General features: G+C 33.7%; 2 protein-coding genes across 2 annotated transcripts; both read right to left on the bottom strand.

Annotated features, from left to right (window-relative positions):
* Positions 1–5,467: 5,467 nt before the first annotated feature.
* LOC25502026 (uncharacterized) lies at positions 5,468–9,143 on the bottom strand. The gene is made up of 10 exons (XM_013591551.3): positions 8,905–9,143; positions 8,722–8,824; positions 8,490–8,620; positions 7,754–7,893; positions 7,575–7,643; positions 6,817–6,955; positions 6,570–6,632; positions 6,429–6,472; positions 5,892–5,992; positions 5,468–5,779 (listed from the first exon to the last, which is right to left on the bottom strand). Exons 1-9 carry the CDS (start codon positions 9,020–9,022, stop codon positions 5,906–5,908), a joined length of 894 nt encoding a protein of 297 aa, XP_013447005.1. The 5' UTR covers positions 9,023–9,143; the 3' UTR covers positions 5,468–5,779; positions 5,892–5,905.
* A 910-nt stretch (positions 9,144–10,053) lies between these two features.
* On the bottom strand, positions 10,054–13,083 carry LOC25502025 (general transcription factor IIE subunit 2). Its single transcript, XM_013591550.2, is given in 6 exon segments — positions 10,054–10,677; positions 11,358–11,474; positions 11,567–11,698; positions 12,471–12,533; positions 12,535–12,772; positions 12,982–13,083. Coding segments are annotated over 5 exon segments (849 nt in total). The 5' UTR covers positions 12,733–12,772; positions 12,982–13,083; the 3' UTR covers positions 10,054–10,338.
* Between the last annotated feature and the right edge of the window lie 1,733 nt (positions 13,084–14,816).

Here is a 14,816-nt window from a genome sequence, read left to right as displayed (position 1 = left end):
TGTTGCTGTCGAGAGGTGTGTAAAATTTGGTTACAACGTTTATGTAATCTAGTGCCTTTTATAGACTATATGTGAGAATGTAGATAGACGCATACATTCTTATGAAGGAACCATAGCCTAAAAAGTTGTCATTATTTAAACTATTCTTTTTACGTATTCAATTGTTATCAATTTGGTCAACAAAATAAAATTATAAAAGACAAATAAAACGTAAGATATTCGTGTTGCTTCTTTTTGTTTTGACTAAACATTTATGTAGATTTATTATCCTATTATTATTATTATACACTAATTTTGATAGCCTGAAAAGTTGTCATCATTCAAAAAATAATTTTACCTATTCAAATATTATCGATATAAATGACAAATACTCACACTGTTTCTAAATATAAGCAAATTTTATTTTTTAGCTTAATTTAATTAATGATGTATGTGGTTTATAATATGTACCACATACATCATTAATTGAATGAATCTAAAAAGTAAAATTTGCTTATATTTAGAAACGGAGGGGTAAAACGCAAGACATTTATATTGCTTTATTATTTTTTAACTAATATATAAATACAAATTTTAGCATGTAAGATGTTGTTTGATTTGTCTCAATAAATATTTTAAAAATATTAACGGTCAAAATTGTATATTGACATAGTTAAAATGATTGATTATGACATTATTTTGAAATAGAGAGAGTACGAGTTTTAATTTCAGTAAGATTTCATATCATATTTTCAATCAAATTTGGTCAACGGTAGTTTAATTTTCATTCAATGATATTGCATTTGATGATAAGGTTTTTCTATGATGTGCACATATTGAGAAGTTTAAGAAAAGTTTGCAATGGAATTTGTCCATTTAATTTTAAATATGTATTTTTTTTAATAAATAATTGTGTTTTTTTCTACAAATAATTGTTGTTTCTTAATTAAAAAATTTCACTTTTAGTTAGATTAACATGTGCAATATTGCACATGTTAGATAAACCCTTGATGATATTATACTATTATCGAAATACAAGAGTAAATATTTTGTTATAACATTATTATATTCATTTTTTTTATCAAAGCAATGAAAATAAAATGCAAACCAGGATTAAGGCATGAACCTATTTACACAAAAGAGAGAAAGGAAGGTAAAGGTTATCCTGTAGTAACAAAAACAAAGAGAAGGTTGTCATGAAAAGCAAAGGGCCACACGACATAGCAGCTGTGATACAAAAGATATGATTCCTAATCCTCTAATCACAATATTTAGGATTGCTTTTGATAGCATCTTTTTTGAAACGAGTTTGTATGTGCTCACTACTTGTGTTTTTTGGTGAAATTTGTCTATTTGTCTACTTCTTTTGCTTTTTGATTCTAGCTGCTGATGGACAAACAAGGCTAGACTCATGCTCCTCATTGGTATAATCCCCCCAAAACTTTTGTAAAATGTCCACACTTCTCTGAGCTTCAAAAGAAAAAGCAACTGCAGTATGCACTGGAGGCTTCAAAATAGGAAGCTTATCTGCTGATAGAGAGGAGTGGTAAGTAGTTATAGGTTGAGGCATAGCACAACCAGAGATATGGTTCAGCACAGACTTGTCAGAAACAAAATGCAAAGGCTGAGAGGGCCAGGATTCAGTAGGAGCCTCTTGCACTTTGCCTGGCTCTGAAATTGAATATGTAGTGTGAGCTTGGGAGCTTTGATTTCTCTGCTTCTTGGTAACCAAAACAATGCTAGGAGTATCAACATGTTTTTGAACATTGCCCGGGATGCTTGCTTGGCCAGGATTGGTGGCAAACCTATTTGTTCAGAAATTTTGGCTGCACCATTCAAGAGTGGAAAATCCTCATTAAACATAGTAAAAGAGTTATTCCATGTCAAGATATTACCACAATCCAGCTTTCTAACACTATTTTCCGGACTTAACTCCTTATCTGACAAGATTTGGGTGGAATCAGCACTGTGATTCAGATCTTCCACCAAAGCCTCACCATCAGAAGTTGGTTCTAACTCATTCAAAATGCCAAAAGTGTTATCCAGAGCAATAGGGACGATTTTAGGAACCATGTTAGTTGAAACAAAACTATCAGGAACCACAATCTGAGAGATGTTGTTCAAAATTTGTTCCCTGTCAGCAACAAGAGGTGAGCCATGAACTTCTGAATTATGAACCACTGGCTGAACAGACATGTTAAAATGGCTAGTGGGATTAGGTTTCACTTTCTGATTTTGATTTCTAATCACCTTACTAGTAGCAGGGATCGCTTTGTCCCTAATGGAAGTAGCATCCTGCTGATTAGAAGCACTTAGTTTCAAGCAATTATGGATGCTATGTCCAAGCATCCGGCAATGAGCACAGAAAGAAGGGTATTCTTAGTAAAGACTAAGTTAGTCGTATTCTTCTCAAAAGTCAAATCTCAACAACAGCAAAATGGTGAGTGATCCAAACTTCGGTTATCTATGTAATTTTTTTTTGTAGTAGTTATCTATGTAATTAAAAAAAATGAAAATGTGCGTTTGATTTATTTAAATACAGTGAATTTGGATTTTGGTTTTTATTAAAAAAAACATTGAAATATGCCCTTGAGAAAAAAAATGTTTTTATAAAAAGTCCTTGGTGTGAGATTTTAGCTTGTGTGGCCAATTTTTTATGAGGTAGAAAATGCTAGCTGTTTTGTTTTTAGCTTATGCAATGGATAACATTTGTTTTTTTTTTTTAAGTAGTCGATGTTCACACATTTTAAATGTGAAGAAGTAGAGAGTTTGAAATTCGAACTTCAACCCCTGCATAAAATTGTCATTGTAGCCACCAACTACCCTATGTTTACACGACATGTGATGCTTTTTTAATTAAAATGATAAAAAATATATATAAATTTTAGGGTTAAATATGTTTTTGGTCCCTATAAATATACCAACTTTTTGTTTTAGTCCCTCTAAAATTTTCCTTCAACTTTTAGTCCCTATAAAATTTTCAATCTTTACTTATGGTCTCTCGTTTAAAGTAAACTCATATTTAAAATTTATATTTTTAAATAAAATTTTGCTGAAAAATTTATAATATTATAAGGACCTCTCCCAAAAAAAATTAGAATTTAACAAAACATGAATTAAATATGAACTTTTATATTTTTTGCGGTAAAAAAATCATATTTTATTCATGTTTTGTTAAAAAATTCTTTTTTTTTTTGGGTGATTTTTACAATATTTCATACATTTCTGCACAATTTCATTAAAAAATACAAAAATTTACTTAAAAATAGGGACTAAAAGCAGTGATTGGAAATTTTATAGGGACTAAAAGTTGAAGAAAAATTTTAGAGGGACTAAAACGAAAAGTTGGTATATTTATAGGGACCAAAAACATATTTAACCCTAAATTTTATATATATTGTGAGATTAGTGACACGGTTTGAAAGTTTGAATTGTTGGTATAGATATTTAAAAAATGTGGTTTACTTGTTTAAATAATTTAAAAGTGTGAAATAATATAATTTAGAGAAATAATATTTGTACAACAACAATTTTTTGACAACTTTCTATTTCATACTCGCATTATATTCTTATTCTCTCTCTTCCTTTTTCTCTCTCCATTGATTTTGACCAATGAAAAGAGATAAAAAAAAGTTATCGCATAAATTGTCTCACATGATTGTTCAAATATCACTACTCAATAATTTATTAAGATTCATTTGTATTACTAAATTGAGTGGTATGGATAAAGGTGTCATAAGTGGCTTGGGGGCTAGAAATTCCAACTCTTGCATATTAGATTGTTCCCAGCCAATTGAGCTATCCTTGGTCACTTTAGCCCCTGTTGTTGTTTAACCACATGCGTAGTAAAAAACTCTAACGTGTAGCGTTTTCTTCTACCACGGATGATGATGGTCACATGAATGCAGATGAATGAAAGAGAACTGTTTTCAAGAACCCGTATGAAATTTGAAGGGTCTTACAGTGTAGGAGGTAGTGTTGGGGTTGGTGAGCATATTGGCTTGCGTGAAATTGAGATTGAAGGCTTCCTTGTTGTACAAAATGAAGAACATCAAATAATGAAGTTGAAGATCGAAGAATGAAATGAAAGAAAAGAGAATTTAGAGTTATGGATTATTTCAGACTGAGTGTTTTGCAGGGAGGAAAATTAACATTTTTCTTTCAATTTCGTCCCTGTATACATCAACATCAATGTGGTCTTCTCAATATCACACATCATCATCATTCACGGTGGAATAAAACATCACATCTCAACGTTTTTGAGAGAGTTAAACGTCTTTAGTTAACAGTAGAGACCAAAGTGATTAACAGATTGAACCGTGGAAAATTTATTTGTGATTTCGTTATAGTCAGCGACCAACGTAACAATGTTATACACCTTTAGGGACCAAAATGGTTGTTTGCCTTTAATTTATCAATGATTTATATAATTGATATTATACTCTAAAAAACGAAGTGTTCACTTTAAATGTGCCAGATTCATAACATGTACATAAACATCATAAACCTGTTTGCTAGAGAAGTCAACGGTATCATCCTTTTGCAAGCAGTGTTTTAAGTTGGCACTCCACCACAGCTAAAAGGACGAAAGAGGATCCTTTCAACTTTGAACAGTATTATTGGAAAGCTCAGTTTTTATAAGAGACACAATTTAATTTGGCAGTATCTACTTCTCCTAACTATTCTTAAAGTTAAGCTATTTGAATCATTTGAGTGAAATTCCAACAAGTTGGCCAAAATCAAAATACAACTGTGCAAAACAAGCACAACTGCTTTATCCTCTATGAACTGTCAGCTAATTTAGTCAATGATCTGGCTGCAAACCTGTCTATATGATCGACGGGCACTTTCGCCATTTCATTAAATTTAATTTAGTTTTGGCTCTATCTTTGCTACAGTTTCTCTGACCTCATATTAAAGTGTGATTAACCGTACTGCATAAGGGAACAAACTAAATTCATCCGTTCTCTTACCTACTGTGCTATTTGGAATTTTCAGTCTTCTCACAAGACAGTAGTTATGATGACAGTTCAATATTCAAGACTCCTCCTTCTGATCTTAGTGATCATACTGATGACTAGCCAGCTCTCGAGTTGCGGTGAGGCCACAAGATCAAGATGGATGAGTAAAGGAATCAAGCAGACAGAAAAGAGAAGCTCTTTTCAGCGTTTCTCGGGCTCATTGCATTTCTATACAAACAAACAACAGGGACCCGACACAGAAGAGGTCCACCCAATTTATGGAGTTTCTCTACGAGATGTTCCAGGGGGTCCAAACCCCCTTCATAACTGATCAACTGGTCAACTATCTAGCAATCAGCTGCTTATCAAGTTATACAATGTTTTGAAGGCTTCCCGTATAGAGTACATAAGTTTCATAGCAAAGATGTATAGAATAGATTAAGTTTGAGAGAATCAAGACTCTAGCCTTTCAAATATAAAGAAACTGTACTTGATCCAATAGAAAAATATGATGTATTGCATGCATGTAATTCTAAATTGCCAAAATAAAAATTATATTGAAAAGGTTACACTGTGTTAGGTTTCTGAATTATACTAAAAGTGTACCTTGAAGGTTTGATTTTGACATTAACATAATATTTGACCCGAAACAATAAACAGATAGCTGGACCAGACTCATTTAGCTTTAAGAAAATACACATACACAAATAAGCAACAAAAACTTTCCTATGGCAATTGGGTTTCAGAATGTTGGCGTCAATACTAGTCATAATTCATTCACAGCCAAAAGAACATGTGAGTGGAAACAGAAGCAGGAAATAACCATATATTCCTTGTTCCTAAAAAGAAGAGGAAACCAAGTCACATTTCATGTAGAAAACCTGCGAGCATTTGGAATAAATACGAGAAATATGTCTGCCACTTGAAGCATATGGCAAGTTAACAACTTACATAAATTATCCTCACTACATAAGCTCAGTTCCCACTGGATCAACAGAGAAATGAAGAGGCAGTGATTTCAGGACAATAGGCTGGAACTTAGATATCCATACCTGTTTAGCAAATCCAAATGTAGTTTAGTTTATATTCTTGTTGTGCTTGTTCTCGTCAAGATATAATCACACAGTTATTATTTCAGTTTTATTTTAAGGAGTTATTATTTCAGTTTTGTAAAATGTATTTATCTACAGGAAATCATATATCAATTTTGCTCATTAGAAGTTCATTAAAAATTAATATTATCAAAATGGAAATTTTCTCGAGTAAAAATGAAAGTGTCGGCGAACATTTTAGAATTGTGTCATTTACCAGGAGGAAATGATAGCATGATCCCCAAACAAATATCCTGAGTTATATAGTTTACGGGAAAGGGAAGCATTTCATTTTCCATTTAACAAGCTACCTTCCACCAAAAGTTGTGTAACAAATAACAACCTAAGCATAAAATAATGTTTTAAGAAACAAAAAAAAAAGAGAGAGATTCCTTACATCTTTGTATTCTTGGCTGCGTATAAATATCTCGAAGGCCTCAACTGCAGAAGATGACGTCATACGCCAGAATGGGTTAGCACAACCAAATTGGAAAAAAAAAAAAAAAAAATCAGATATAAACCATGAGATTGGGATCACCTGATCGAAATCGTATCACTACTCCATGAGTATAATCCTTAGAGCTTTCGTTGAAATTCAAACCTGACAATTAAATATTAATAACTCGAGTAGAAAATCAAAACATACTGGAAATGATTTTATTCATACAATCCTTGTCAAAACAGTGAACTGTTGATGAGCCAACAAACCATGTTAAAAGATCTAATTACACAACGGCTAACACAAGACAACATCTGAATAAATGTTGGTGGAACTGAAAACACACCTTGTGTAAATTGTACTATCAAGGAAGGAAATTCCAACATCACTGTTGCCAGAGATGCCAGTGCATGTTCCGCCTGGTTACCTAAGGTACCCTCATTAAATGATATCAAAAGAACAAATTCCACTCCATGGCTGAACTCCTGGCCACAAAATTCATTTGATCCACCCAAGACCCCCACCCCCCAAAAAATTACTGTTAGAATAAAATATTGGATATTCAATCAGTGATCTAAAGCAGTGTTGTTAAATAGTGGCTATAGTGGTGCTATAACACTACAATCCAGTGGAATTTGAACAAATTATTATTGTTATGCGATGTGTTATTAGTACAAAATGTTGACTAATAGCAGCTATAGTGGTGCTATAGATAGGACTATTGTGTAGCAGAATTTCAACAGACCACTTTTTCCGCAATTAGCGGTTGATAACACTTATATCCTAAGACTGAAGTATATAGGAATAAATACCTAGAACCACGAGCAACTATATTCATTTTAATACACAATTTGTAATGAATGTGAAATCTGTTGCCCCTAGGTTATGGCCAAAGAGGCGTGCTAGCAACATTCTCTTTCTAATACTCACTTTCTCATTGAATGAAATTAAGATGGGATCCACATTGATTTCACCCAATGAGAGAGTGAGTGTTAAAGAGAGTTTTGTTAGCACTCCTCTATGGTCAAATATGAATTGAGCATTGATACTTGATGAACCCTTCAATTTATCGATCTAGAAGAGGAAAAGTAAATCAGTACTAACCTCTCCTTTGCGAAATATATAAATCATATCATCATCGACTTCAGATTCGTAGTCCACATTAATTAATCCCTAAAACAAAATCAGTAAAGGTCCGTGTCAAAACGTTCATAAGGAGGTTGACTTGAGAGTAACCGAAAAATAAAGGAAAAGAGAATCGGTGTTTACATGTTGGTGCATACATGGCAGTAAGTCATTACGTGATCCTTGAGAACCTTCAAGTAAAAGGAGTTTTCATAGAACTTTTCAAGGTTTTCCTTTTTCTGAAACCGCATGTAAACAGCATGAGTATAGTGGTCAGGATTCTGAGCAGAAACACGCCCTGCAGGAGCAACAAGGTCATCATCATATGAAAAAGCACTCCTTCACAAAATAAATAAATAAAAACTAGACATAGTTAAGCAATGCTAGACACATAAGCTATATATAGCCCATAGTAGATAGTCTTTTTTTGTTCTTTCTGGATCTTAACACTCATGTTCCCAAGTGGTTGGTACGTGTGAGTGTTGTAAATCTTGAGATACAGAATTTAAGTCCTAATGTTGAAAAAAATAGATAGAATAGCATTTGAATTCAAATGTTACTCTATCTATCAGCAGAGAAGAGACACTTCACATTAAATGTGTGTTCGACATGTTACATTTGGTCACTTTGCCTAAATATTAAACTAACCTTTTTTGTATAATAGATGGAATATTAAACTAGAGAAGTGTTAAAAACACTTTTTTTTATTCAACTCTCACTCTAACATTCAAGATGAATTCATATGGGTCTCTTCAGTTTAAGTGAGACCCAATTCAATGTGTGTGAGTGTGTGACTCACATTGATTTCACCTAATAACAAAGTAAATGTTCTTAAAGTGAGTGTTGAAAAGAGAGTGTCTATAATACTCCTCGCTAAACTAACGTAAATTTTACCTAATGAAATAGCAATAATACCACCCATTTGATACTGGGTTGTGTACAAATAATCAAGCATGTCATTCTCTTCCTCTTCAGATATTTCTTCCTTTGCTTTTAGCAGACAAATGTGCTCCATAACTTTTCTTCTACACAAATTAAAATACTAATCATATTCATAATGACATGAAAACGGAGAATTCGAACCTAATACATACAGTGATAACATTATAACAATAAGAGTATATACCTTTTCCTCTGAGAAGTGAGATTGGAGCTTTGGTTGTCTGAACCACAAAATACTCTCATTTGGTTCTTCTTTGGTTGGCTCTTGAATCCATTCCACTGGCAAGCTGAAAAAGAAATTCAAAAGAATGTATGAACTCAAAAATCAATGCATGCGGTAACTAATGAGGAAATTGAAGTAACTGACCTTGTAAAGGTAAAGGTAAAGATAGAGGTGTTGGGGTGAATTGACGAGGGACACAAAAAGAAGAATAGCCATAGCCATAGCCATAGCCATAGTTTGAGCATTGCATTGCAAAACTCATAATTCTCACTGTCTTAACTTTTCACTGCCTTTTTAGCTCGCTAATGCATTGCATGCTTCCCCAATAATAAAGTGAGAGATGATGTTAAGGTTCATCAGCATCACAAAATGGGTGGACCAGGTTTGGAGTAAACAACGCCTTTCATTTTTATTTTTATTTTTATTTAAATACCACGCCTTATATTCTTCCTTTGGAAATTGGACTAGTCCTTCATTTTTTATTCTTTCTTTCTTTCTACACTTAGTGTCTGTTTGTTTATGCAATGACCCACCGCTGCAGCACATTTTAACCCATTTTCACCGTGATATTGAAAAGCTACTAGTTGTAGCTTCTTACCATATTGTTAGTTTTCAAACACATGCTTAGTAGTTAGGGTTGGGGATGGTGTCCCAACACATAAAGACTAAGTTCAATGTAATGTAACTGATTTTCATGTGCAAAGAGGGTTTCATCCACTTAGTTAAGATGTCTCACATTAGACGTGGTTTTGAGTTGACATTGGATCAATTTGTATCACTCTTGAAACAATGGTATATCTTGTTTGAGTTTGATTTTACTTGGCTATATTTATTGTTTATTCCGAGAGAGATAAACACAAATATTAGGTTAGTAGGATTATGTTTTTAAATGGATCCAACAAAAACTTGTCGTTCTTTTTTTTTCTTAAGGATCAAACTTCTCGTTCTTATGTGCCACACATTTGAACATTCCATTCATCGCCCAATTTTATTTTTCTTTCGTACAAAATACACCACAACTTACCGTCATTAAGAATTTATTTTTCGTGTTTGTTTTTCTATCTATGGTATGCAAGCCTGCTTGCAGTGACTAGTGAGGATTCTCAGTCTGCTACCTCTGATCTATCTGTCAAAGTAAATTGTGTAGCAAACATTACTCAGATTTTATTTTCATTTTTTTTATTCCATTTGATTATTAGAATTTTTCCAGATATGCTAACAGTAAAAGTAATAAAACTGATTAAGAAAATAGGTAGACTTGAGAATTTATGTCTTTCAGTGTAATTTAAGGTATTTTCAACCAAACCCGCTCCTGATAGTTTCAGGCCGAAAAATAAAATATTAAACAAGGCTTTAGTATTACACAGTTTCACAGTTTATTTGTAGAATTGTTATTAGATCACACCAGTCCACCATGCTTACACCCTTGATGTATAAAAACTAAAAACAAATATCAAAAATAGGGCAGAGCAATAAGAACCTCCTGAATATTTTTCAACCTGCTGATCTAGCTTAAACTAACAAATTATCTACTTGAACAAATACGTCACTTGCAGTGAGTTAACCAGCGGTTGTTGTTTACTTTAGGTTCTGAAAAAGCTCCGGAAGATGGGCATTGGTCAGCTTGGTTCTCTTGGTGATTTCATTCTTCTTCCTAGAATTGGACTTGGGCTTGGAAGAAACGCCATCAATTTGTGCTGCACTCCTCCTCTTTGCAGTGTTGGTAGCAGGCTTCATTCCATTCTTTTGAAGATCCTTCTCTATATCAATCATATCACGAGGCAACTCAATACTCCGAAACAGCTGCTTTAGGTCATCATCCACCTTAATGTTTGCTTTGGGGTCATTCGGGTATGCAATGTCGTCCTGTGAATCAAAGTTGGACAGCAGCCAAATCTGCCCTGCAGCTTTCAAAGCCTACAAAAAGATATCATTATGAGATCCTATTCATCGAGAAGCCAACTATAGACAAGATTTTGACTCTTCACTTCTACAAAAACATCACCTATCACTAAGGCATATGATCTAATAGTTCCATCTTTAATCTCTATTTCCATATTTCAAGAAAAACATTAAAAAAATCACTCTTCCCTTAATGTCTCGATATCATATCATGTAAACGTCAATGAGAATGGAAGCAAAGAGAAGGTCTTTATAAAATACACAAAACAAATGAATAGGAAGTGAATGAATAAGGTAACAGGAAAGGTTGAAACACATTTCGTACAGCACCTTAAGGAGCAAGATTTTGTAATGGCTAATTAAAAGATGTTTCAATTTCCTCAGTATTAACCTTAATTTATAATAATGGCAACGGTTTTAATGCCAAGGGTTTGGAAAAAGTGGAAAAACAATTTTATAAAACCCACTAATGTGCAATGTTATTATATTACCCATAAAACATTTGATCTTCTTCAAAAGGGTATAGTGTTTCAGTTAATATTTCTTACGAAACACATTATCCAGACAAAAGTCCAATCTGTGAGAAATGAGAATTAACATATATCTATGAACAAAACAACCACTGCTCCTGAAAAAACAATGTCAGGAAATGGTCTTCAAAGAAAAGAAAACAGCCCTAACAGAAGTCATTCTACCTGCAAGTCTTCCATCACATTGGGGTAGGCATCCTTTAGGTCAAAAACAGCAAGGCCCTCTGGATACCTACGTATAAGTTGAAGAAGCTCGCTTTTCTCCTTAAGGCCATACTTTGCCTGTAGACAAAAAACAAACAAATGAATAAGTTATTTGCTAAAGGAGTATTTAAATATAAAACTGTTAAGATATATGAACCCGTAAAAGTTACCTTGTAAGAGAACCGTTGCCCGTCGTATTCTACTTTTGGATTTTTCCTTAGACTCTCAAAAACATCTTTGTTAGCCCTCATATCAACATAGCATGCTTCATTTATTTGCTCTGGTGTAAAAGCTTGTCGTGTCTATCAGCAAACCAAAACACCAAATCAATATGGTTTTGATGGATCAATTCCTAATTGTGGACTTTCATTGCTAAGCTATCTTAAGTAACATGGCTCATCAAAATAAGAATTCAACTCAGTTTAAGAGAACCAACATAACATCCATCAAACCCCAAAATATCTTGGAAGATGACTGCAAGTAAAGCATACCTATGCATCTTGTACATTGTTATGGAAAAAAAATACTCTTGATCAATGTTTATGGAATACAATTTTGAAACTACGTACCACACCATTCTACATAAGTGATATGTAAACGAACCTGTGGCAGGATTGGGATTTGAACAAATTGACCCTTTAAGTCATCTATTTAAGTCATAACCTGACCTTGTAGGCTTAATTTGCAAACAATAAAAAAACGTGATTGCTTCTTAAATTAAGTTCTCAATATGTTTGGATGGGCGGGCGATGAGTTTGACGAAATCACAGTGCGTAAGGGCGATTTCAGCAAAAAGCTACACGTTGGAGCTTCAACAAAATCACAGTCCCACAGTGATTTCGCCAAACTCACTGTCCAGCCAAACATATAAGTTTCAATTTGCAATTGGTGACTTTGAGCTATAGTGGCTCAATTAACCTCAAACTTAACAGCTAAGCTTCTCATAGGATATGTAAAATGAGTGTATATATTCTAATAAAATTCATTTTTTTCCTTCATCTCATGAATAGAAATCACTACAATAATTAAAAAAAAAAACAACGAAATCGAATTGAATTAGAAAACCACAGTTACCTCAAGCAATAGATCAATAACACGCTTCATCTGAGCACCAACGGGGGCTTTACGTATATTATTAAATCTGCTGAAGCCTCTCAGTATCACTTGAGAATTTAACACCGGTTCTTGAATTTCTTCCATTTGCTGATGCATTTGTAGCCACCACCGGCGTATTAGGTTTTCTGCTACCAACTTTGCTCGACGCAATGCTCGAGAGTGTCGATTGACACTTCTCTTGTTGTTTCTTGAACCTATCTAATTGCTCTTGCAAAGCCATTTTTTCACCAAAACTTTGAAAACCGCACGAACAGTTTCACCTGAATAAAGGATTGTTCACAATTCAATCATGCATCAATGAAATTTCAAAAGAGGCGCAATTTTATTAAGCAAAACCCTAAGATTTTAGAGGATTGTTAAAAAGTGAATTACGAATGTGGTTGATTTAAGAGATGTGAAAATAAAAAGAAACGGAAGATTGAAAACATGGCGTTGTTAATTGGAGAAAGACGGAGTTAGCGGCACTGACTGTATGGTTGTGTGCAATCAATGACGGCAGCAAATCTCGACTCTACTTTGAACTTCACTGATGAGACGATACATATTGAGTGCCGTTAACACACATTGAGACACGAGTAATTTACGTTTTTGCCCTCTCGGCAGTTAAAATATATATAGGAGTTTCCAAAACTCCATTGTTGCGTTTTTTGTTCTTCTTTGTGCGATTTTGAGCAATTTGAAGTCATTCCAAGCCAATTTCAATCACAAAAACAAGTAAGTTTTTGAATCATATTGCATTGTTGTTTTGTGGTCAAATTGTTTTTTTTTTTTTTTGTTAAATTTCAATTACATAGGTTCGATTATATAGGTTTTATTGATTTTATGATTTAACGATATGTTAGGATAGTTTAAGTTAGAATGATTAGATTTGTTAGGTTTAGGTTTTGATGAATCGTTGTAGAATTGTTAGAATTGTTTAGGTTTAGGTGTCGTTTTGATGATAGTTTAGATTTAGGTCTAGGTTTAGTTTTTGATTTTACGATTTTATGGCATTGTTGTTTAGTTAGGTTTTGATCGCCATTTTTTTTTAATGTAGATATGTCTCAGAATCAGGGTAACGTTTAGGGTGATGAGAAGAACAAAGAAAAATCACCTATGACGTGGCACAAAATTGTTTGTGATGGTTCCGAAGAAAAAAAAAAAGTTCGAAGGTGTCGGTGTACAATCACTAGAGGTTGAGGAGGAGCAAGAGGACATGCTATTTCGATCCTCAACCAAAACAAGGTGCCCCAGGGACTGTAGTGTGCAACCCGATTGACTTGTGTGACGAGGAAGAATTAATGTAATGGTTTTTAATGCCTAATTATTTTGAATTTTTTTATGTTTTATTTTCGTGTCGTCTACATTTTGTTTGACATTATGGTACTTAGAATAAAATCGCATTTGGAATAATTTCGATTAAAGTCGCGTTTTGAATAATTGCGTATTCGAATAAAAACTAATTAAATCTAACGTGAATTCAACTAATTAAAATTGCGTAATGAATAAATAAATTCGAAACGTGAATAAATAAGATAATTATTGTTCCATTCAAAACAAAATATATGTTATCACGTTACATTGCATTACATTACATTCCGGAATGTACATTCTAACTGCAACAATTATCTTACCACTGAATGGGGCAAATTCAAACTTGCTAAACAGCAGGACTCCAGCATCCAATGAGCATATGCAACGATGGTATTCAAGTGTCAAAAGAATGAGGTGCATTCATTGACACTTAAATACCATTGTTTAAGATGCACATCGCATGCTGGATTCCTGCCGTTTAACAAGTTTGAATTGCCCCATTCAGAGGAAGACAATTGTTGCAATTGGACGTTTGTACCTCCCAACTACAACAATTGTGTTACCTTTGAATGGGGTAAATTCAAACTTTCCAAGCAACATGACTCCAATATTCGACCGGCATTCCCAATGTTACATTCAAAGGATTAAATTCTCTTTAGGCTGGGATTAAATGACGGTATTCAAATGTCAAAAGAATGAGGTCCATTCGTTGACACTTCAATACCTTCATTTAAACCAGCCTAACAAGAATTTAATCTTTTGGCAGGAACAATGGGAATGTCGGTCGAATATTGGAGACCTGCCGTTTGGCAAGTTTGAATTACCCCATTCAAAGGAAGACAATTGTTGTAGCTAAAATGTGCATTCATTCCGTACCTAATGACGATCTTCTGGCGGCATCAAACTTTTGATGATATCGTCAGTTGATCTCAGCAACGTCATCCGCATATCGATCCACTGGAACATGTTTTGTTCCCAAAACATGCTCGTCACGTTTTCGTCGTTCGTTAA

This window comes from Medicago truncatula, chromosome 8, assembly GCF_003473485.1.
Source record: "Medicago truncatula cultivar Jemalong A17 chromosome 8, MtrunA17r5.0-ANR, whole genome shotgun sequence".
Classification (NCBI taxonomy): Eukaryota; Viridiplantae; Streptophyta; class Magnoliopsida; order Fabales; family Fabaceae; genus Medicago; species Medicago truncatula.
The sequence above is the reverse complement of the archived record's forward strand: the minus strand, read 5'-3'. Positions and strand labels throughout refer to the sequence as shown.